The 23,150-nt window shown below is 45.4% G+C and overlaps 1 protein-coding gene across 1 annotated transcript; it reads left to right on the forward strand.

Moving 5' to 3' along the window:
• Positions 1–32: 32 nt before the first annotated feature.
• On the forward strand, positions 33–20,360 carry CHIC1 (cysteine rich hydrophobic domain 1). The gene is made up of 6 exons (XM_050310658.1): positions 33–253; positions 6,530–6,584; positions 12,808–12,963; positions 15,376–15,432; positions 15,670–15,729; positions 16,547–20,360. The coding sequence occupies exons 1-6, from the start codon at positions 87–89 to the stop codon at positions 16,595–16,597; spliced, it is 546 nt and encodes a 181-aa protein (XP_050166615.1). The 5' UTR covers positions 33–86; the 3' UTR covers positions 16,598–20,360.
• The last annotated feature ends 2,790 nt before the right edge of the window (positions 20,361–23,150 follow it).

Here is a 23,150-nt window from a genome sequence, read left to right on the forward strand (position 1 = left end):
CTCCCGCCTCTCGCCGCCATGGCCCGGGCGCGGCCCCGCCCCCCGCGCGCGGCGCGCAGGCGCGGCGGGAGGGCGGGGGGCCGGCGATGAGCGTCCTGCTGCCCAACATGGCGGACTTCGACACGATCTACGAGCTGGAGGAGGAGGACGAGGAGCAGGACGAGCCCGAGCCCGTGGTGCGCAGCCAGGAGCTGCCGCGGCCCCGCGACGCGCCCGACCCCGTGGCGGTGCGGGGCGCCGGGCACATCACCGTGTAAGGAAGGAGCGCGGGCAGCGTGGCGGGCCGGCGTGGCGGGCGGGAGCGCCGGGAGCGTGAGGGCAGCGGCAGCTCCGTGCCCGGCCCTGGCGGCCCCGGCCGCCCCTCAGCGCGGGGCCGCGCTGCCCTGCGCCCCCGGCACCCGCTCCCTGCGGGGAACTGTGCTCCTAGCGCCTGGGAACGCGGGACTCGGTGTTCCCGCATCCCCAGGCAGCCCCCGGCCGTGAATGAACAGCGGGAATTGGCTCTGGGTGCGGAGGTGGATCGGCCCTCCCTGGGGCTCCGCTTTACCCAAGCGATTTGTTCGATAAAAGGCAAAGTCCGGGCGCTGCGAGGACGGGCAGCCCGTTCAGCCCACGTCGCTGTGCCCCAGCGGAGCCCCCTCACTGCACTGCAGAGCAGGCTCGGCGCCGGGCTGGGCATCATCTGCTCCAAATTTCCTTTTGAGTTGGGCTCAGATTGGGTGTTTTTATCACGGGAACACAGCGTGAGCCAGAATGTTTGCTGCTCACTTCAGCATTGGACAGAAGATGAGCGAGCTATGTTTCCTCAGCTGTAATGTTTCCTCGTAGGGATCTCTTTAAACGTTCCTACTCCTGTAAGCAGAAGAGTTAACAGAACCAAGCACATCCCTAACGAGCTGTTGGTTGTTACACTGATGTTCGTGGCAGGGAGGGGAGGTACTGAGGGTTCTGTGTTGCAGAGGCCCATCTCGTGTTGCTTTGGCCCTGTGTTTGGATGGCATAAAATGCAGGTTTCTCTCTGTAAATAGGTGCAGTGTGATCTCTGCAGTGAAAGCACTGCGTGGAGAAGGCTTTCCCATCCCAAGGGAACCAGTGTTGGATGTGGTGCTGTGTTCTCCTGTAAGGTTGATTCAGGTTTGCATGGAGCTGGTGCCAGTGGGGGGTTACTGTGCTGCATCACAGTGCATTTGCTGTGCTGATGGAATTTTCCTCTGCCCTGACCCCACATAGCTAGTGGCCTCACTGAAGGAGAGGTGGAACACAAGCAGGGTTGTCAGAATGCTGTGGACCCCTCTTAGGAGTTCTCTGGAAAAACATTACACACTTGTTTGCTTTGTCCTCTGTGCTGCTCTCTGTGTGCCAGTGATGTTCCTCAGAGCTCCTGCTTGGCTCCAGCACCTCTTGGGGATGGGCAGGAGCATCTCCCAGAATTGGGGTGTCTCCATCAAAAGAAAGCAGTACTTGTCAGTGGAAATCCTGAGCTACCCTTGCAGCCACCTCAGCTGAACCCCTTCCAACTCATTTTCCTTTTCTCCACCCCTCTCAGCTTTCCTCCTGTAATAGGTATCCCCACCTGCGTGGTAGAAGGCAGCTTTTATCACCTCCTGATGTATTTTTAAATCTCCTTAAACTAATAAAACCAGTTAGTGGATGTTACCAATAACATGCAAGTAAGCTCTGGACACTGGAGTGGGTAATCTGAGCTCCCCTCTGAAAGGGGAACTGTTGTGCTTCCCACGGAGTCTGTGGTTAGTGTGTATCAGTGCTGAACTCTGCCACTTTTTGGTCACACAGATGCTTTTGAAATCAGCCTGCTCCAGTTACTGAGGTGGGATAGTCAGCCAGGAAAATTGTGTTTGTTTTCTGAACCTCTCTGGAACAACTGCTGATAAAAGTTTCTGTCCTGACAAGCCAAGCACTATTAAAGAGAACCAGTTATCTTTATAAAGCCATTGTTCCCATTGTTTCAGATGCCTCCTGTTCTTCAGCTGACACTGCCTTTCTTGGATACTTTTGGAGTATAGAGAAGGGATAGTTCTCAAATTCCAGGGTCATCTTCTGCTTCAGCTTTTCATGTACAGTTCTCTTATAAATAAAACTCCCAAGTTGGGAGATTCAAACTCTGTGCTAGTTTTTATCCTTCTGCCCTCGTCAGTGAGCTGCTCTCCCTGACAGAGCTGTTCTGCAGTATCCAACAGGACTAAACATAAACTGAGGATCTTCCCGGGGTATTTAGCAGGATCTTGCTTTCTCCACTGACTTCTGCTAACCCAGCTCTCCCTCTGCATGGTAAGAGTGACCATGAAAAGTGTATTTGTTTTATTTTACTCAGAGAGAATGTATGTGCAAGTGGTTGGCAAAATGTATTCTCATCTTGTTCAAGATTCTTTCTTTGAAAAAAATAGCTCTCAGTCATATTTATTGTTTTCGGAAAGCTTTTGATTTTTAGCACAGAGAAATTAGTAGGTCCTAGCAAATGCCTTTGCTTCTGAAATTCCATTTTGATGAGTTATAAACCCCTTGTTTGCTGTTTCTGGCATAGTCAGTGGGACTCTGCTTGGTGTATCCAAATATCTCAACACAGGCATTTTTAGTGAGGACTGAGTCATCTGCTCAGCAAAACAATGACAATAACTTTCAGCAGCAGAGCAGTAAACAAACTGTAACTTGGTTATAAGGTTTTATTTATCCTATGTGATTTTTCCATATCATTAAGTCCATGTGGATGGATGGAATGAGGTCATGGAATAGCCATTAAGCACAGTATTGCCCTTGGTATCCAGCCTGTGATTCCTGCTGAAGTCCGCACACCTCCTGGTTCTGGCTGGAAGTTAACTTTTGATGTTCCACCCTGGTTTCTGGGGGAGGGCCCCCCAGTCCAGGTGCTGATGAAAAGCTTGTTGTCATCAGCTGGGGAAGGGAGGGAAGAGCCAGTTGTGATGAGATGACATTTGATTGTTATCTGATATTACTCCATCTCCTGCATATTTCAAAGAGCCAGTGACCTCAGGCTCCCACTACTTACCAAACTGCATTTCCCAAAACATCATCCATGGGTAAGGACACTCTTGGATAGTTCTGTTGGCCCCACAGGAAAATACCCCAAATTAGGAAGAGAAATGCCAGCTGTTCCAGGGGATTTCAGCTCAGGGCTCTTGACAAATATCATCTTTACCTGGATACTTATTATTTATTCATTTCTTGATGAATCTCCTCTTTATGCTGACACAGCTGAGCTGATGCCTCAGAAAGAGCAGTGTGTGGGACCTGAGCTCTCTGTCCCAGGGAGGGTAAATGGAACCTGCATTAGGTGTGGGCAGAGCAGCTGGAGAGCTTCACTGAGCAGCTTTGCTGCTGCAGGCCAGTGAGGCTGATTACTGCCTATCCAGCAGGGGAGAGAGGAGAAAGAAGCACTGTTTAAGTCAAAATTAAAACCTGTAAAGATGTCCCTTCTAGATAGGAGGGTGTTTCCCAAAATGTTCTGGGCACAGGAAACCTGAGGTCCTGCTTTGTGAACTCACAGAACTTCGTATTGTGGGACCTGTTGCAGGTGGGGTTTGCAGCTGGTGATTCAGGGTTCCTTTCAGTCTGTGATTGGAGGGGTTTAGGGATGTATCTTCTTGCAGCTCCTTCAGAGAAGTTGTGTTCTCCTCACTTCACCGATGGGGGGAGAAGAGGTGATGGCACTTGTCTGATGCCAGACATGAAATCAGGGAAGGAGGGACAGAGCTGCAAAGTGAGGTCATCCCAGTTCTGTTCCAGCCTGCAGGAAGCAGTGCCTTGCTTTTCCAGATACTTGTCATGCAGTGAGAAAAGTGCAACCCAAGTATGTGGGTGACTGATCTGAATTTCTGAACGTTCCACTTTGGGCAGCTCTCACTGAGGAGTCAGAGAACTGGCCCAGAAATAAGTCACCACCAACTGGTGCTTTCAGGGACTTTAAGAACAGGTACTGGAATTGATTTGACGCAGGGATTTTTAAATACACTGAATTTTAGGAGGCTTTGTAGGCCTGATCTTGCTGGATCACTAATCTGTGTTAGGGGAAGTTCATTGAAGTTTATTATCTCTTGATCAAGAGTTTAAATCTTAACCTTTTTTCCATTAAATATTCTAATAACGCTTCAGTGCTTTCACAGAGCTGCTTGCAAAGCTGTACAACTGTATAACATCCTGCTTCACATCTTTGTTTTATTTAGTTCTTGAATCACCACCCCCTACCCCACCTAGCAGGAGTTTCATATTTCTAAGCTGTGGTAAATAATCACAGAGCAGTCTGTGAAAGTCCTAGAGACACTGCAGTGAAAGTGTTCCAGAGGCCATCAGTGGTGCTGCCCAGATGCAGTGTTTTAGCGTGGCACAGTCCTGTGTTCAGGGTGATCACAACTTTCACATCCCTGTAGCCATTGCAGGTGTCAGTGAGAGAGCTGCCTTTCTGTGGCTGAGGTTTCTTGGGTGTGCTGCAGCTGAAGGGAATGTTTTGGCAACTGATGAAAGTTTTGGGTGTTAAACATGTTACATGACATCTACCTTCAAACTGAACGTAATAAAATATATGGTGATCCTGCATTCTGAATCAGAATCGAAATCAGCACTAATTTATCTTGTTCTTTATGGAAATTGGGGGTGCAGTGGGGATTTTAATGAGCACATGTGATCAGTGAGATAAAAGGCACTACCTGTGGCTTGGGGAGTGTTTGAACTAAGAGTTGTTGGAGGATTCTGGGGCACTGCTGGCACGTGTTTGCTTTTTTTATTTTGTTTTTTCTTTCTTTTGCTGTCTCCTGGCCCCTGTAAGAGTCAGTGTTCTGGGAGAGGTGGCCCTTTGAATGATTTAGTGGAATTAGTCTGATGTTACATGGGTAGAGTGAATAATTCTGAGTATTACCTGGACTTTCCAGAGGTTCTTTTGTTATGTTGTCTGATTGCTGCTCCTTTGGCATCATTTCAGGTGGTTTCTTTGCTGGTGCCCAGAGGAGCCTGTGCTCCTCAAAACAGCCTTGTGTGTGTGTTTCCTGTTGTTAGTCTTTTCTCAGTTTTTTTAAAGATTGAAAGGATTACTCCATTGCTTTTCAAGCTTCCTTAAAACTAAATATATATTACAAAACTTGGAAGACTTCAGCTTAAAAAGAAAAGCTACAGAATGTGGAGGCTGACTTGGCAGGTTACATTCACAGAGAATGGAAATGTGCTATATTAGCAACCTTTGGGCTTGCCTAAAATCTCATTATTTTTACTGTTTTGGTGGATTTTTTTCATGTTTTACACAACCAGTGCTCCAATATGATGCTCTTGACAAGAGTCAAGGCTCTGAGAGAAATTGCTCATTGCAGAACTTGCTTGGCCTTCCCCGGTGTTGTTGGCAAACATTTCAATGAGCTTACTGGATTTCTAAAGCCAGCACGAGTTCTTCTGTTGTGCCTCTCTCTTCTTTAAGGTTGCTTTGACCTGTTTTGAGGGTGTCAGGTCAGTTTTGGGGCCCTGTGCCCCTGCAGGTGCCCAGGGCTGTGTGTGATGCAGTGCTGGGCGCTGATGCCTCGTGGAATCTGTCCCTGCCCAGGGCGTGGAACCAGCTGAGCTTTAAGTCCTGCCAACCCAAACCAGAGCAAGTACTTTCCAGGTTTGTTCCTCCAGTAATACATCAACACCAAACGTATTTGTGCTCTTCCTTGGGGTTTTTGTCTTCTGTTAAACACTCAGGAGATAGTTCAGCAGAGCCAATGGTGGGCTTGATATCCTGTGTATTTAACTTCGCAGTTGTGACATGAAGCTCTGCTCAAACATCCAGCTGCTGAGGGCCAGCTGCTGCTGGGTTCTGTTAAATCACCAAACTGTGAGTGCTCAGGAGTTGTGGAGCTGGTGGGAAGAGGTTTCCAAGCAATCCCAGCTCCCTGTAGCTTCCCTGGTTGGAATGAACCCCTCCTGCTCGAAGCCCAGAACGCTGCAGTGAAGAGCAGCCACAGTCAGACCTGAGATTTAATCTGCTTAAAGTTCACAGCTGTCAAACTGTTCTTCATGGAGGCTCTTATATGTTTTGCATGAGACAGTTTTAACTCAGCCCCAAGCAGTTTTGGAAACCCAGATGGTTATAAATTTCGAAGATGATGATGATGAATGGGTTCCTCATAACGAGCTTCATCTGTTGCATGTGAAACAATTGCATGAGTCAAAGGATTATTGAACACAGTAAAACTGGAATTTAACAGCTGGAGGGTTTTTTGTAAAGACAGCAAAGACTGAAACTTCCTGCCATCCAATTGTAACAGAATTTTTACTTTTTTGGGGGGACTTGGAGTTATTAAATAAGGCAACAAGCTGTATTTCTCTGTCTTAGAAATGACCTTATAAATGATACAGGAGACCTTATATAAACTGAGGTGGAAAGCTCATGGCATAATGTGAATGTAAGGGCAAAAGAAATGAAGAGTTTGCTTTTTTTCTAAAGTAAAAAATCTTATAACATTTTTTGATTAAGGGAAACAAAGTAAGTTAGGTGGAATATATTTTGTTTGTCTCTTTTGTTTTCAAGGTTTGGCTTGAGCAACAAGTTTGATACAGAATTTCCTTCTGTTCTGACAGGGAAGGTAAGTGTGAGATTCAACTGTTCTTTTCCATGGGAAGATGCAGTGCACCCAGTGGTTTCTGTGTTGGATCCATGCTCATGACCCCACTAGAGGTTGTTAACTCTGCCTGTGTGAACCAGCTGGTTGCTGACCAGTCCCTGCAGTGCACTCTGAAACAAGAAAACAAAGCCTTGCAGTGACTGCCATCATTATTGACAGTTTAAACACAGCAAAAACCCCACTGTTGCCATGCAGGCAACAGCCAGGAAAGCAGGACTGACTTCACCTGGCTGTGTAAATACCTGGAATTGGGGCTCCCTCCGCTGTGAATTTGCTGAGTTCAGACACTACACCTCTCTTTGGAGTGTCTGACAAGCCCTGAGTGTGTGTTTAGACAGATCTCTGGAAGACAATCTGTTTGGTCTGAAGCTTTACAGAGCAAAGTGTAGTGTTAAATCTACAAGTTAAGTAGGTTTTTAGTTGATTTTCAGAGATACAGTGGTTTAGTTCTGAAAATGAATAGTGACAAGTCTCCTGCTTTCTCTGGAGTCCTGTCACCTACCTAAATGCAGGTTTGAGAAACAACAATTTGTACCTATTAATTAAATCCTCACAAAATTCTTAGTTATGGCTTTAAATTCTTTTCATTGTTGTATTTTTTTTAGACTTTAACATTTTTAATTCTTTTTTCTCTTGGATTCTTTCTTTTCTTCCTGCTCTTTCGCTCTCTTTGTTTCATTTTAAATCCCCTTTGTGTGTCTTTCCCAGAATCTGTGAGGAAAAAGCTTGGCTCTTCCTACTTTTTCTAATGCCATCCCAAAGAGCTGCAGCACCTGTGCAGCCTGGGAATTGTGGCCTTGCTGCAGAGTGTCCCTCAAGCTGACAGGAGCAGTGCTGATGGCAGTGGGGGGGCTGGGATAACACACCCTGTGGCTCAGGCTTGTGCTCTCCTGGGCAGCTCCTGCTGAGCACTGGAAAGCCACAGAATGTTGGGGTTTTGGTTTTGGGTTTTTTTTTTTTTTTTTTGGTTTTTTTTTTTTTGTTGTTGTTTTTTTTTTTTTGGAAAGAAAAATTTCATGTTCTTTTACTCAAGTTGTAGTTTGTTATAAATAAGCCCATAGAAAATCCCTAGTGAGAAATGTTAACATTTAATTGGGTTCTTTGTTTTTATCTCTTTCTCTCTAAGATATTCTTGTGTGTATTAAAAAACCAAACCCAACCCCACAAGCCTACACTTTTTAATACCAGCCTGTCACATTTTCCTCTTGATTGTCCCCCCCTTGTTAAATAGACAGTGAACAAAAGCTTAATTTCAAGTTGAGTTGACTGCTTGGATTTAATTTAGCAAGGAGAGGAGAGAGGCAGTTGTTGTGCTGGGCATTTGCTGTGTGGATGTGCCAGTGACACAGGAGTGACGTGTGTGGGGATATGCTTCTGCTGAGAGTCTTGATACCCTGTTATCTTGGGCATTTGAGGGGCTTTCTGAGCAAGAAGACCTTGGAAGGAAATGAATTCCCTTTTGTCAGGGGAGAACACCAATGAAACAAGGCAGTAAACACATTTTTCTCCCTGCCTGCCACGCACTGCCATGGAAGACATTAAAAACCACAGTTGTGGCTCTTCTGGTTTTTAATACTTTTCATGAATTGCAAGAAATAAATAATCTACTGCTTCCTCTGGTTGAGACAGTCAATCATTTTAATCCCTATAAAAGTGAAAATACAGTAGTTTTTTCCAGTAAGAAGGTTTTCTTCCAATACCCTGCTAAATAATTCACAATAATCAGCATTGTAGTCAACAGAGACACCGCTTTAAGGCCTTCTTCTGTTCTTAAAATGTTGGGGTTTACATTTTTATGAAATCAAACACTATGAATAGCAGTGTGACTGTTTATATTAACAAATTGGGATTGAGGTGTTTACTATGGACTTGCATTAGTGCTCAGCTGCTCTAAGGCAATGGCAGTTTATTCACAATATCTGGGAACAGGAATGGCTTTGCTGTCCACTGTGAGTTGATATTAATAATATATCCCTTCTGCTAATGGAGTGTAAGAGATGAAGCCCTTAGATGGGGTTGATGGGTTTTTCTCTGGTATTGCTTTCCTTTTTCATAAATACAGATGTAAAAGAGGCAGGTTTTTAAACAGAGGATGATAGTCTGTCCAATGCACAATAAAAATCCTAACCAGAGAAAAGCATCCAGCTACACCTTTGTCCCAGAAGCCCAAACTTTGGGGGTTTTTGCCCCACTGAGTTGGGTCAGTAACTTATTCAGCTTCCTGCCCCTCAGTGTGCCCATCCCCATAATGATGATAGGAAACCCTCTGCTCATTTGCTTTTTTGAAATCAGAAGCACCTCTCCTTCTTCAGCCATCTCCCCTCCCTCCCAGTCTCCCAGTTTTTGGGAAGCCTGGAGAGCTGTTGTAAGTCAGCCTGGAACTGCATCTGCAGTGTTTAACTGAGGTGGTTCTTGCTTTCCTGGAGGAGAGAGCCCAGACAATAAAATAATAAAGGGAAAGCCCAGGTAGGTGAGAAATTGGGCCTGGCTAGTTCAGCCACGTTGACTTCATCTTCATCTTGCAGGATGAGACACAAGCTCAGCTTGTTCCGAAATCCTGAGCCAGGCTCTCAACCTGTGTTCTTTTCAAGGGAAGGTTTTAAGAAAAGATTTAACTACACTTAATAGAAAGGCAGTATTTAACTTGTATTAATGTAATATTATATAATTACATTGTTATTAATAACGTCATTGGACATTGGCCTACATTTAAATTCTGGTTACATTTAAATTCTGTGTGCTGCAGTTTTACAGGATTATTAATTCTTTTAAAACAAGCACTTAGTAGCTTTTAACAAAATGCTCTTCATTGTGTGCAGCACAATAGCACCCACTGCTCCAGGTGACCAGAAAATGGTGGGGGCAGTGAACCTTAAGGGAGAAAGTGGAGTTCCCTGCTCTGATCTCAAACAAAAAGGGCCCTGCCCAGAGAGGACTGTGCAATGGGAGCCATAAAGGGTGGGCTGGGCATTGTGGTCCCCCTGCAGCCTGTGATTGATAGGGCCTGTGATCCTGCTGATTGAAGGAGAAAGATCAGGCCTGCTGGGCTTTCCTTGCTCTCTTCCTGTGTTTGTGGATCCTCTGCATCCTGTTGTAAAATGTTATGACACCCTCTCCTTTCCTTTTATGTGTTTTGTTTTTTCCCCTCCCTTGAGGGCCTAAAAGGAGCTGCTGTCCCTTCCCAAGGTGCCCTGCACAGCCAGGAGCCTTGTGCTTATCTCAGGCTTTTCAGGAGCCAGACACAACCCTCCAAGAGATTCCAGAATCACTCAAACTGCCCTTTCTTGGGACCTTTCTTTGTGCAGGAGGTGCTGTTGATTCTCTGTTTGTTTGAGATCCATTAGTCATTTCATACCCACCTTTCAGCTGCTGTACCTGCAGGAAAGGTGAGATTTAAAGTTATGCCAGAAAATCAACAAAATTCTTTGGTGACTTTGATTTAGATACCATTTTATTGTTAAATTAGAGCAGTTCTTTTATTTACAGGTGTTTTGTTCCTTATCACTGTGTAACAAAGTTTAACTGTTCTGAGCTGTAAACTGAGAGCAACAAACTGTTTCTTACTTCTGTTTGTCACAACATGAGTCTTATCTTGGCCACCAGTTCCTTTAGTTCGGATGAAGATGTGTCACTAAGTGACAGAAAGATTTGTTGTGATTCCATTTCCTAAAGGGAGAAATAATCCGAGAGTCTGGATTAGCCAAAACCATCTCAAGTAATTTCATCTTCTGTTGTAGCCAAGAGGTTTCTCTTCAAATGGAAGTACTTGGGGAGTGAGCAGGTGGGAGTGGTGCTTTCAGAACGCTGTGGGAAGGCAATCATCAGAGCAGCATTCCTGAACTGGAAATGTTCTGTTCCTCTCTGGCATCCAGAGTTGGTTTCCAGTGTAGCCATTTGTTCTGCAGGAAGGAGAGTACTTCAACATTGTTCTTACAAAGTAGGATCAAACTGTGGACAGGGACTCCCTGGGAATGGCCCCAGGAACAGGGAATGTCCCCATCCCTGTGGTCTCTCGTCAGGGCCCACACCTTTCTGCCAGCTGGGATCTGAGAATCTGGTTGAGTTCTTTCCATGCTGGAGGCATCACTGATGATGAGGGTTGTTCTTGTTAAACTAAAGCAGATTCTGTGGCCTTTGGGAGGTTTGTCCAGCTGGATTTGGGGTTGGGGGGTGATCATGGCAAGGTCCAGCAAACTTTGTGTCCAGTGGAAAAGGGGACATTCTCTTTTCTCAGGGGGTTCCATTGCAAAAGTATTAATGGGTCAAGAAAAAAACCTGCTTTTTTTTTTATCTTTCAAATAAACAGATAGAATGATACCTCTAAAATTCCAAAAGATACCTAAGGGGCACGTGGAAGCTTCCTCAGGGGTGGGGAATGCTAATTAATGTAAGACTCTCCATTTCCTTTGAGGCACCTCTGCCTGTAGCAGCTGGACAGGTCACTGCAAACAACAGCCCAGTTGTGCTTTGCTCCAAAACATTTTCCTGCACTGAAGATGAAATGTTTTTGCTCATGTGCAGCTGGTATTTGTGACATCCCAAATACAACAGCTGCTATTTGTGACATCCCAAATACGACAGCTGGCATTGGCAAAGGGGGCTGTAAAACCTTGTTTCAGAGACATGCAAGTCCAGGCCAGTTTTCCACATTCCAGTGGGATTTTTTTTCATTGAAAAGAAGTAGGAAGGATGTCTGGGGTTTTATTGCCATTCTCTTTTTTTTTTTTCCCTAAACTAAGGTGTCTGTTGTAAAATAGATAAAGACATGTTTTTAGTTGCCACATTTGTGTGTGTAAACCAAAGCAGCCTATTTAATGTGGGAGGGAGGCAGGCTGTATTAGTGCAGAATAAATACTTTGTATTTATAAAACAACCCCAACGTTAAATCGTTCTTATGTTACCAACTTAGGCCCCTGCCTCTGCTGCCTGGCCACCTCAATGGCCAGGAAACAGATGCTGGATTTATTTGCTGCCTTTCCTGCAGTGCTTTAAGGAATTTGGCTCTGGTGAATAGGAGGAGGCAGCAGCAGGTCCTCTCCATTTCCTGCCCCGGGGCTTTGCTCCTGCTCAAAGGAATCTTTGTCACTAAATTAACACTTCTGCTGGGGTTGCAGACCCAGATGGACAGAGCTGGGCTGGGGGGTTGTGTGGTTGCACAGATTTGTGTGCAGACTCATTCCAGGGTGGGTTTTTTTCATAAAGTTTACAAGTGGTTAGGGAAGATTTTTTGATTCCTGCTTTTGGTATTTTTTGAGCTGTGCCTGCCTGGTCAAGTCTGTTGAAGTTGGAGCTGATTATTTTCCCCCTGGACTGTGTTACAGTTAAAGGTGTCATCTCAGTCAGTGCCTCAAGTCCATACTTGGCTCTACAGAGCCTGTAGAGAGATGAGGGATTTGGGGTATGTAAATAGGTAAGGAACATGCTGCTATTGGAGAAGTGTGCTTACTTCTGATAGAAAATGGGGGTTTCCACTGTGACTCTGCAGTGGCAATTTATAGAAAATACTATTTTGACTAAGCTCTGCTGAGTAGTCCTTATTTTAAATCAGTTGTTTTTCAACAGCTCAGCTTTATCCATAACCCTGTACAAGGTGCAGTGCTCTCGAATATAATCCAGTATATACCTTTCCAGGCTTCCCTAGTTTAGAAGCAGCCACAAGGGAAGTTGTGGCTCCAAGTCAGTCTGAACCACTTCAGGAGTTTATCTGTGGGCAGAGGTCCCCCTTAGCCAGGCCCAGTGTAGACTTGCACTGGTGTGAAATGAATGTGGACGATATTATCCATTTTTGTGCTACTCCTTTCCCCACATTCCCTTGGGAAGCAGATCTCTGCCATTGTTCCCTGGCTTTGGCCAGTGGAGCCAGTACTGGGTCCCAATTCTAATTGTCTTTGGGGGCCACTGTGTTGTCAGGCCAATTGATCTGTCAGTGGTGCAATAAACTCAGATGAGGCTGTTTACCTGACCATGCTCAGCTTCCTAATGAAGTTTGGGCAGGGCCTGCCCAGGGAAGGGACTTTAGGAGTCCTAAAGACCTATCCTGGTCGTGCTCTGGGAGGTGGGTGCAGCTCCCTGCTCTGGGAGGTGGGTGCAGCTGTGCCTGGCTGATGTTGCAGGGCCATTTGGAGCTGCAGGGCAGGCAGTGGTTCAGTGCACTCTCCACTGAGGTGCAGCCCTTGTGTTGCAGGTGGCCCCCGAGGAGTTCAAGACCAGCATCAGCAGAGTGAACGCCTGTCTGAGGAAGAACCTCCCTGTCAACGTCAAGTGGCTGCTGTGTGGCTGCCTGTGCTGCTGCTGCACCCTGGGCTGCAGCCTCTGGCCTGTAGTCTGTCTTAACAAAAGAGTGAGTGCCTGCTTCACCTTCTCATTCTGCTGAGTTGGCAATTATTAGCATCACTAAGAACAGTATCAATTAACTTTTCACAATGTCATCCTGATTTCCAGACCTTTCTTTGGCCTCACTCGCATTCAAAAGGTTATTCTGCTTTCCATTCCTTAGAAAACAGAAAAAAGGTGTTTGTTAATGAAGTGACACCAAATTACTAGTTAATTAATAGTTTTAGGAATAGCTGCTTCCACCTCATAACCTGAATTCCTCGGACCTCCAAGGGTTTAAGAATCGAGTTAAATCAGTGCAGAACTGGACACATTGACCTTCCAAGACTGCCAGAACTGGACTGAAAATCATTTCTCCTCTCCACACCCCTCCCCCAAATATTTTTAAAATTAAAAGTCTTTTTTTTTTTTCTACAACAGATACCATAACATTTCAGAGCTGTGCTCCATCTGCCCTGTTTTACTGTGCTGTTTCTAGTAAGAACAAGCACAAATTCCTTTTCTGTTTGGGAAGTTGAAAGACTTCCCCCACAATAGAGAACTGACCATTCCTGCAATCAGGTCTAAAGTAGTAATTTTGAAAAGCACTTCAGCATTACCAAGTAAATATGACCTTAATTACCTCTGTGCTTTCCATTGGGATTGATTTCTCACAGCAGTAAATGTTTAGGAGGTACATAAATAGGTACATTGTGATGATATTCTTTGCAGTTATGTAGTTTGTAAGACTTGCAGCTGTAAAACCTTATTATCCTCAAATGCAAATATTATTTAGGTGCACTGGGAAAAAACCTCTTACATTTTTTAACTTAATTATAGGAAAAGATCTTAAGTAAAATCTGTTAAAAAATAATCCTTCTGGCTTTTCAGCGTTTCTGATCTTTCAATAAAACAAGCCACAAGCAAAACCAAGGAATGAGATGTGCAAGTGGCGTATTTGCAGTTTGAAAGCCCTATTTTACGTTCTTGTGCCAGTGAAAATCAAAATAAATGCCCCTGGGATGTTGCAGTGTTAATGTCATTGTCAAGGCTACAGAACATATACGAGATACCCGAGCAGGAAAACGATGGGGCTTCGCTCAGGGGGTGTCAATTGTATTTCAGCACCAACAATCACAAGGTGGTTCTTCATTTTTGCTTGTTCTGGGTTGAACCCAGAGAGCCCCTGAGCTCCCCCCAGACCCTTCCTCACACAGCCCTGCCCCCCAGATCAGGATGGGGGGCAGAATCACAGAGGAAACATCAGGATAATGTAGCTCTGTGGATAAAGTTTAGTGAGGGAAGGAGGAAAAGGGAAGGAAACCCAGGTGAGGAAGAGGCAAATCACTCACAGAACCCCCAGTGTGCTGGGCTGGAAGGGACCCACAAGGATCAGGGAGTCCAACCCTCAGCCCTGCACAGCCCCAGCCCCAAGGTGGGAAAGAGCAGCCCCAGTTTTCCAGCTGATCATGGTGTTCATGGATGGAATATGGAATATCCTCGGGCAGTGTTCTGCAAGAGCCACCACGCTGCTGTGGGATCAGCACTGCTCCAGTCTGCAAACTGCTGGGAACAACAGCCCCCAGCAACAAAGGGAGAGGGAGCCAAGGGCTGCAGTGGGAAACTGGGACAGCTGGCACCCAAACAGCACATCCCTCTAAATTCCAAGGGTAGCTTTGTGTGGAGCAGCTCCCAAAGCAGGGCTGGATTCCCCCTTTGTATCTTTTCCCAGTGAGATGCTGCAGCTCACCTGCCATTATTGCCTTCAGCAAAGGAACTGGTGATGGGACTCTGTGCATACCTTGCAGGGTCACCACAGTGGCCTTTTTTGTGACCTTAAAAATCACTGAAACTCCAAAAATCAGCTCCTCTCCCACAGCTGTGGGAAGAGCAGAACATGAGGGTCCTACTTGGGTAGCCAAGAGTTGAAAATACAAGCAGGGTTTGTTGTGAGCTGGAGTTCTGGGGTGGGGAGAGTTTTTCAGGGTTCAGATCACAATTACAGGAGCAAAATCTGGGAATTACAGGTGTGTAAATGATGTGTGGTCAGTGGAAATTGCATGGTTGGAAATTTTGTGTTGTCAGGAGAACACCTGTAGTGAGTGCAGTGTTTGGCCAAGGGAATGGGGGACATTTGGATTTGTTTCCTTTCCTGTGGTGTGTAAAAGTACCAAATTCAAGGGGTCTCTTCCTGTCTATGTGATTTCTGGGAGATTTGCAGCCCCAAGTTAACAATAAACCCACGAGGGTTTCCTTTCTTGAAAAAAGTTGGAGTGGGGAGTCAAAGGGGTGGGATTTCTATTGATAATTTCTCTTTTGCTTGGTTCTACTTATCTAAAACTAACTTCTTATAAATTAATCTTAGCCAGAAATGTCATACTGAGATTCTTCTGCATGGCTACTGAACCATTAATAATACAGTTTTGACTCTACTTTTTAGACTAGAAGATCAATCCAGAAGTTATTAGAATGGGAAAATAACAGACTATATCATAAGGTAAGAAAAGTCAGAGTGCTTGGTTTTTTTCAGCTTTAAGAATATTGGCATGAAGGAATTTTACATGTTATAATTCTTGTAATAATATGATAATAATATTGTTCTTTATAATGCTTTATACTGATCCTCAAGTGTTCTAGATGTTAATAATTCAGCATTGCTAATGCTTGTGGCATTGCTCACCCAAGCAAGGCTGTGTTATGTGGTATGTTAATCCCTTTTTAATTATTTTCTTAGCTTGGTTTGCACTGGAAGCTGAGTAAAAGGAAATGTGAAACTAGCAATATGATGGAATATGTAAGTATTATTTCTGTTCCTAATTTGCTCTTCCCCATCACTGGGGTTTCACAGGGAGAACCCTTCACTTGCCAGAGTGAGCCTGTGCAGAAAGGTCTCTCAGGCAAACAGAGCTGGCTTTGGCACACCCAGAAAGGCCACTTTTATCAGCAGCAGCCAGGGCTCATCCTGGCACTCAGACACTCACCACAAACCTGTTTGTGCTCCCTGACAATGCTGTGTTTGCAGGGCAGACACACCTGTTTTGGTCTGTCCCTGGGAATGGGGGAGACCCTCTGGCACTTCATTCCCACCCCAGCACAGTGCCCAGTTCCTGAACACATCCCCCCTTTTCTAGTGGTATCCACAATTACTTTGATTCAAAGAATTTGGGCAGAAATACTGCATTTTTGTAGGGTTGGTTTGTTTGGTTGGTTTTTGTTTTTTTTTTTAATGGATCTTTTTCTTTTTTCTTTTTCTTTCTTTGCCAGCTCTAAATTTCACAAGGTTTGAAATGGGAGGGGCCTTTCAGGAAAGCAGAATTCAGGCTATTTCTGTGATCCTGCTGCTCCCCCCTCCACTTTACACATAGCTGTGGAGTTTGGGTAGCCTTTAAGGGAAAAGATAGTCCTCCCAAAAAATTCAGGCGTCCAGAATCCCTCTATTTCCAAATAACTGGAACCTCTGCTTTACTTCCCTGGGGAACATTCCCTCCTTACTGACTGTCTCAGATGTGTTTAGTCTTATGAACTAGCAAATACTGCATGGAAACTGTGCTGAAGGTTTGAACCTCTTGGTTACTGTGTTCTGTTCTTGTCTTTTTCCTCTTCTTCAACAGGTAATATTAATAGAGTTCTTACCAAAATATCCCATATTTCGACCTGACTGAGGAACAACATTGGTCTTTTATGTTACCTGTCATTTTCTACCCTTAGTGCCTTGTAGATGATTTTGGAAAGAAGATGGTCTACTTTGCTGTGACTTAAAATGTTCTTCAGTAGAATATCTTCCTCGCTGTTACTTTCTTTTGTTAAGAAGAGAACAATTTGCACATTTTTTTATGTTAAACGAGGCTTCTATGTTGCACTCTGAATTTTTAACATAATAACTGATAGAGTTGCCACTAGGGATCTGACATCAGTGCTGCTTCAACTTGTTCTGAGCATGCTGCCTTATTAATTTCTCAATTATTTGCTGTCCTCAAAACGTGCATCCTAAGGCCGTGTCATCCTCTGCTCCATCCTAAATGTCCCGATCCTAGAACCCCTCAGTAGGAATGTCCAGGTAATTGTCTCGTAGTGATGATTTAGTATAACCTGCTTGCATAGGACTTGCAATCAACAGCACTGGGTTTGTCCTGCACTTTGCAAAATCATCATCGACATTCGTTTACCCACTCTGGATTTGTAAATATTGACTCTTTGCATAATGTCAAGTGTGGTATGCCAAGGTTTACAGAATGTATTATAGCTCTTACTCTCTTGCCAACAGTCCCCCAGTTCCATTTGCTCGTGTCCCTTGGACTGTACAGACCCCCCCCCGTGGTTTTCTGGGGAAGCCACGAGGAGTTTGGACGTACTCTCAGATGTGTAGGGCTCAGTTGCACTTTGTTTAGTAAATGGATGAAAAATGCAGAGCATTCCTGTCTGTCTTTTTATTTGAAAAAAAGCCTTTCAGGTGGTGTTTGCAGCACCTGAAAGAGGAAGCTGAAATCTCTTCACCTCTGGAAAAGCTGCATTTGTGGGTTAGGTGGCAGCTACTCTTAACAAAAAATACCCTAAAGTCTCTTTCTGAGTTAGGAATATTTGGATGTCAGGTTTTGTTTTGAAGTAAAGGAAAAAAAAAAAAAGTCTCGTAATTGGAGATCTTCATTCCTAAGGAGAAAAATTTGGAAGAGCCGAATCAAAGCTGAAGTACCACCTCTGTTACTGTAGTGTGATTGTGCTTCAGCATTTTAACAGTTAATAAGTGACATGACATCCTTTCCAGTGGAAATGAATTTTATCTCAATCAGTGGCATTTCCAAACACGCCGAGGGAGGAAGGGGAGCAGTTGAAAGGGCTCCTGTGTGTGTTCTGGCAGTCAGGCAGTGTCTGCACAGCCACAAATGCCCTGTGGAATTCAGTATTATTTTGGATACTTCCCTGTTTGCCTGATCTCAGGAAGGGAAGTGATTGTAGAAGAACTTCCTGGAATGACTGACCTAAGCAAGACCACTCGATAATAGAAAGCAAATGCAGATTGGTGTGAATTTTCTCCCTTTCCTGACTATAAATAATTAAAACCAGCAGATGGCCGAGTATCTGCAAGTTGGGATGAATATTATCATCGTATATTCATCATGTTATCACCAGTGTCCAGGCATTTCTTTGCCACAACTTGACTCCCTGCAACATCATCCCAAGTGGCTTTTTAGTTTCGGGGTGACTTGGGATTTCCTCTGAATGTATTTGCATCCTTTCAGTTTGCAGTATGGTATTAAAACACAGTATTTGTAGGACCATTGCATTCTAATACGTGGAGTAGGTCAGATTTCTTGTCCACAGTGTTTACAGAAGGCCAGTTTTATGCACAGTTCGTGCTGTTCCTCCTGCACAGCTGAGGAGGGTCAGGCTGGGATCTGCACACTTCATGCAGGAGCTTCGCTTGACTCGTAGATTGGTGACAACTGAGCGTGGAACTGCATTTGTAACATGAATAAAAACCTCTGGTGTGGGTTGAATTTAATGTCAGCTGCACCTTGCAACTCGCATTTCCAGCACAGAACCAAGCAAAATGTTGTCTCCCAATTTATTTGTGGTTTTTTTGGAATGAGTGTTAACTGGAAGCAGAGAAAATAATGGCAGAAAAACACAGGGTAAACCAAAACTGAAATAGCACACCCAGTTCTCTGGACTTCCCTGAGTTTCTGGAGAAAATGAAGGGAGCTTAGCTTAATTAACAGAACAATGGAAGTTTCTTGTTGTTATGCCAGAGCTTTGTCAGTGATTTTTGGGTTTTGTGCGAGAAACTCAAGAAATCTCAGCAGGTTCTTATTTTCTTCTTTATGGACCTGTATTTTCCAAATATACTTTTCCATTTGAGAACAGGCCCTTTCCATGGAATCCCAGAATAGTTTGGGTTGGAAGGGACCCTGAAGCTCCTCCAGTCCCACCCCCTTCCAGGTTGCTCAGAGCTCCACCCAACCTGGCCTTGAGCACTTCAGCACATTAAAGTTTACATTAACTATGTAAATTCTGTACATTTTACTTTGTCCTTAATTATTAATTGTGCGCTCTCCAAACCACGAATGGGCCTCCCCTTTTGTGTTCTAATAGACATTGAACCATGTGGCCACAAAGCAAACTAGTCAAGAACGAGAGCCAAAACTGCCATTTCCGTTAAGCTTCATGTTTAGTAAGTAGATGAATTTGCATGAGAATGCAAAGCCAGCAGCAGTTGTTATAGTTGCATCTGAAAGATCCCCAGCTCACTGAAGGGTGAGGGCAGCTCTCAGTGCTGCTGGGAGCTCCCTACACAGCTTCTGTTTTGCCTGGGCTCTTTGCTTTAATAGAAAAACATCCCCAGGGAATTCTGTCATTTTTGACAATAAAACCATCAGCATGAATTGGTAAACCTGCTTAGGGAGGATGTTTGTCAGCTGGAGAAAGAATCTGTAGCAACAGAACAGAGATTGATGTCAGCAAAGTGAGTGGAAGTGGTAAAGGAAGTGCCTTGGCTGGTTCCAGCAGCAGTGAGGAGAGAAGGAACAGGTACCTCAGGAGGGTGAGTTTGCAGCAGACTTTTTAAAGCAGCTGTCTACCAAATCAGTGTTTAATTTTACATACAAACATGTTGACACTAACTTTCCTTTCTAGTTTTTATCCAGGAAGTATTTGGGTTGTATCAGTGAGTTTTGTGTCTAAGCAGTACTGGAGCAGTAAGGAACACTGGCAGAGCATCAGAGCTTACTGCTGATCCCCCACCTGTGCCTGGGAAGGTGTTTTACCACAGGAGGGACACAAAAAGTGTCCAAGACATGCACAGACAAGCCTGGGAAGTGTGGATTCAGCTGTAAAGGGGTGGCTTTAACAACAGAAGAAAAATTTCTTCTAAATCTGGTGTGGTTTTGATAAATTCCAAACTCCAGTTCCTTTGCTTTCCTTGCTTAGATACAAAACTCCGTGTGCAAAACCATAAAGAGATGTTTATTTTTGTCCCACTTTGAGAGTTTACTACATTTCCTTGTCAACATGTTACCATTGGAGCAATAAAATGTCGAGCTATTAACATTCAACGTAAATTATTTATCACTTTAGTAAATAATGTTTTGTGATTCTTCTGCCATTCTTTTGTTTTCTGCTTTTGGTGTTCTTACAGTGTTGTAACATACTTGTACTGCTTCAGAAAAGTGGTTTTGTTTAAGCTGTATGAAACTGTGTTCTTAACACTTTGATTCTGTTTACAAGTGAACAGCCACTTTTTTAACAGGACCTCACATCTGGAGAGTTTTCTCTCTATTTTTTATTTTAAATGAAAATAAAATTCTAACTGAGCTCGCTTTCTACAATTTACTGCACTGGCTTGTGCCATTGAAAGAAGCTGGAAGTCAGACATGCTTCATCACTTTGAGACATTTTTCTTTAATTAAATTTAAAGATGAAAACCTCAAATAGTGCAATGTGTTTATGGGGAAAAAAAAATAACAGGAATGTTTTGCATCTCTCCCTGTAGCAGAGTGTAAGTGGGAGGGCTCCTTTCAAGAACAACACTTGGAAAGCTTAGGGGGGAATTCCAAAGAAGAAAATGCAGAATGATCATCTCATCTGGAACTGATCCTCAGTGCTGGCTGGGAACATAGGGAATGTCACTGGGGGATCTGGCCAGAGCAGGGACTGAGTCAGGGAGTTCACTCCCTCGGGGTTTATGAGGTGTAATTGCCCAGACTGGCAGCAAAGGTCCATTCTAGGAATATTTGGGATTTGGCCATGACTTCTCTTGGAAGGCAGTTTTAGGGCTTCCTGTAGTGTCTGTGCCAGTGTATTTGTAATGCTGTGTGTCTGTCCTCGGTTCAGTTGACCTTAGAGAGACTTAAACCCTTCATTTCTTGGACAAAATTAAATGTTATTCTCCTCTCAAAAGCAAAGTTCTCTGTTCCTGGTCATCCTATTTGTATTGATTTGTTTGAATTAATTTTCCTTGGATGGGGGTGACCAGAAACAGTGGGATATTCCAGGTAGTGGCTCGTGGCTGAGGCACCAGGGATTTCAGTGGTGAGAGTTGCCTCTCTTCTTTGAACAGAATCTGAGCCATTACATTGGAAGGATCACATCTGTCCCCTTAATGGCTGTGTTGGATTTCTGGTTCACAGCCATTCCATGATAACTTTGGGACTTTTTGGTCACTTGTAGTTTATAGGAGCTCCCTGCACTCTCATTACCAGTCCCACCAGTCCAGACTCAGCACCTGACACTTTGTACTGGTGAATTCCTCAACACTTCATGACAGTGGTCCTTGTGGAGGTGCTCCCATTCCTGCTGTAAAAAGCCTTTGTCACTGACTGATTCATCTGCAAAGGTAACAAAAATGATTTTACTAAAAGCATTAGTTCTAAGATTGATGCCTGAATTTTTCCCATCATTTTCTAAAAGCCCTTTTGCTTAGCCCCTGATTAAATGTTTCTGTTGTTTCTCCATGCAACTGAACACATCATTTCCTTGTTGAGCTTTATCTGGTAGATCCAACCTACTTGGACTTGGTTGATTTACAGCTGTTTGTTTCCTAAACTGCCTAATTCTCTGCATTTTCTGTAATTGCTGGATCTGTTTAGATAATTACACTTTTAATATATTCACATTCTATCTCACATTCTTTTTGTAAACCATATGACCCATAGTAGCCTTTTTTGAGCAGTAAATTAAAATTTCTGCAGGAAATAGATTTCTATTTCTATGTTCAGTGATAACAAATATAATCTGAGATTTCAACTAGGAAAAAACTTTATAAGAACCCTTTGAGTCACGTGGGATACCCTGCATTGTAATAAAATTGGGAAGAGGAATTACAGTAGCTCTCAGACTAAGAAGAATTTAAAATTAAAAGGCAAATACTAATTAAAAGGTAATGGCTGATCTGTATTTAGTGTAAATTATGTGAGGAATTGAAAACTAGTTCTCCAGGCAGTGTCCACAGGGATCTCCTCGGACTTTTTTGACAGTGAAGTGTCTGAATAGAGCAACAAGAATCAACAGGAATTCTGGTTTTGAAAATGGAAAATGATGATATTAATGGAAAAAAACAATGTTGGGCACTGCTGAGGTTTATGGAACGAGCAGCACCTTTCCCCCTCTGTGGAGCCACGGGTACAACCAGGGATCTGTCAGCTCCCAGGGACTGCAGGGGCCCTGGGGATGTCCAATTCCTATTCCAGTTCCGACAGGAGCATCCCAGCATTCCCATCTGGAAGAGGAACGGAGCAGAGCCACACTGGGACCACAGGGAGGAGAGACGCTCCTGAAGTAACTGAGGTAATTTTTGTCAAGCTTCGAGGTCCAGAATGAGCAGCGGGCGCTGCCTCCCGGGGGTGCGAGGTGTGGAATTCCCTGCGGAGCTGCAAAGCCAGGACTGGGGGTGTCAACCCCGCCCAGACAGTACCGAATCTGCCACTGCTGCACCGACAGAACAGCCCCTGGCGTTTGGCAGGTGGCAATGACGGCAGCGTCGCTTGCCCCCATCACTTCCCAACGCCTCTTCGGGAATTCTGCTGGACTCCTCCCGCCCTTCAGGGGGCTCCGCGCGGGAGGAGCCACAGCGGCTGTTCGGGCTCTGCTCTGCGCCCTGAGCTCCCTTCCGTGAACGAGACTGCGGGGCCTCATCCCTTTGAGCCTGGCGGTGGGAGGGTGAGAGGCTGAATGGCTGCAGTTGTGGAGAAATCCCGCCGTGTCCCTTGTGCAGAAATCCCGCCGTGTCCCCGTCCCGTGGCACGGGGAGCGCTCCCGCCACTGCCGCCAGCCCCGCGCGTGCGCCTCAGCCCGGCCGGGCGGCACTGGGACCCTGCGGGGCGGCTCTGGGATAAGCGGGGCGGGGCGGGCGGGCGGCACTGGGACCCTGTAGAGCTGCCGGGCGGCACCAGGGCCTGGCTGTGCTGGCGGGCGGCACTAGGGCTGTGCGGAACCCCGCGAGCGGGCGGGCGGCACTAGGGCCCCGCGGCGCCGGGCGGGCGGCACCAGGCGCCGGGCGGGCGGCACTAGGGCCCCGCGGCGCCGGGCGGGCGGCACTAGGGCCCGGCGGCGCCGGGCGGGCGGCACTAGGGCGCGGGCCCGGCGGCACTAGGCCGGCCGCGGGCGGTGCTCGGCCCAGCGCGCCCCCGCGGGGGTCCCGCCGCCCCTCCCGCCCCGCAGCAGCGATGGCGGCGCCGTAGCGCGCTCCCCGATCCCCGCCCGAGCGCCGCGCCCGGGCCCGGC

Source organism: Myiozetetes cayanensis, unplaced genomic scaffold, assembly GCF_022539395.1.
Source record: "Myiozetetes cayanensis isolate MyiCay16 unplaced genomic scaffold, myiCay2020 scf15, whole genome shotgun sequence".
NCBI lineage: Eukaryota > Metazoa > Chordata > Aves > Passeriformes > Tyrannidae > Myiozetetes > Myiozetetes cayanensis.

Excerpts from the sequence above, each read along its gene's own strand:
- CHIC1 (XM_050310658.1), top strand. The coding sequence starts at position 87 with ATGAGCGTCCTGCTGCCCAACATGGCGGACTTCGACACGATCTACGAG. Across the intron at positions 254-6,529 it reads GGCGCCGGGCACATCACCGT|GTTTGGCTTGAGCAACAAGT; the intron begins GTAAGGAAGGAG and ends TTTGTTTTCAAG. Across the intron at positions 15,433-15,669 it reads ATAACAGACTATATCATAAG|CTTGGTTTGCACTGGAAGCT; the intron begins GTAAGAAAAGTC and ends TTATTTTCTTAG.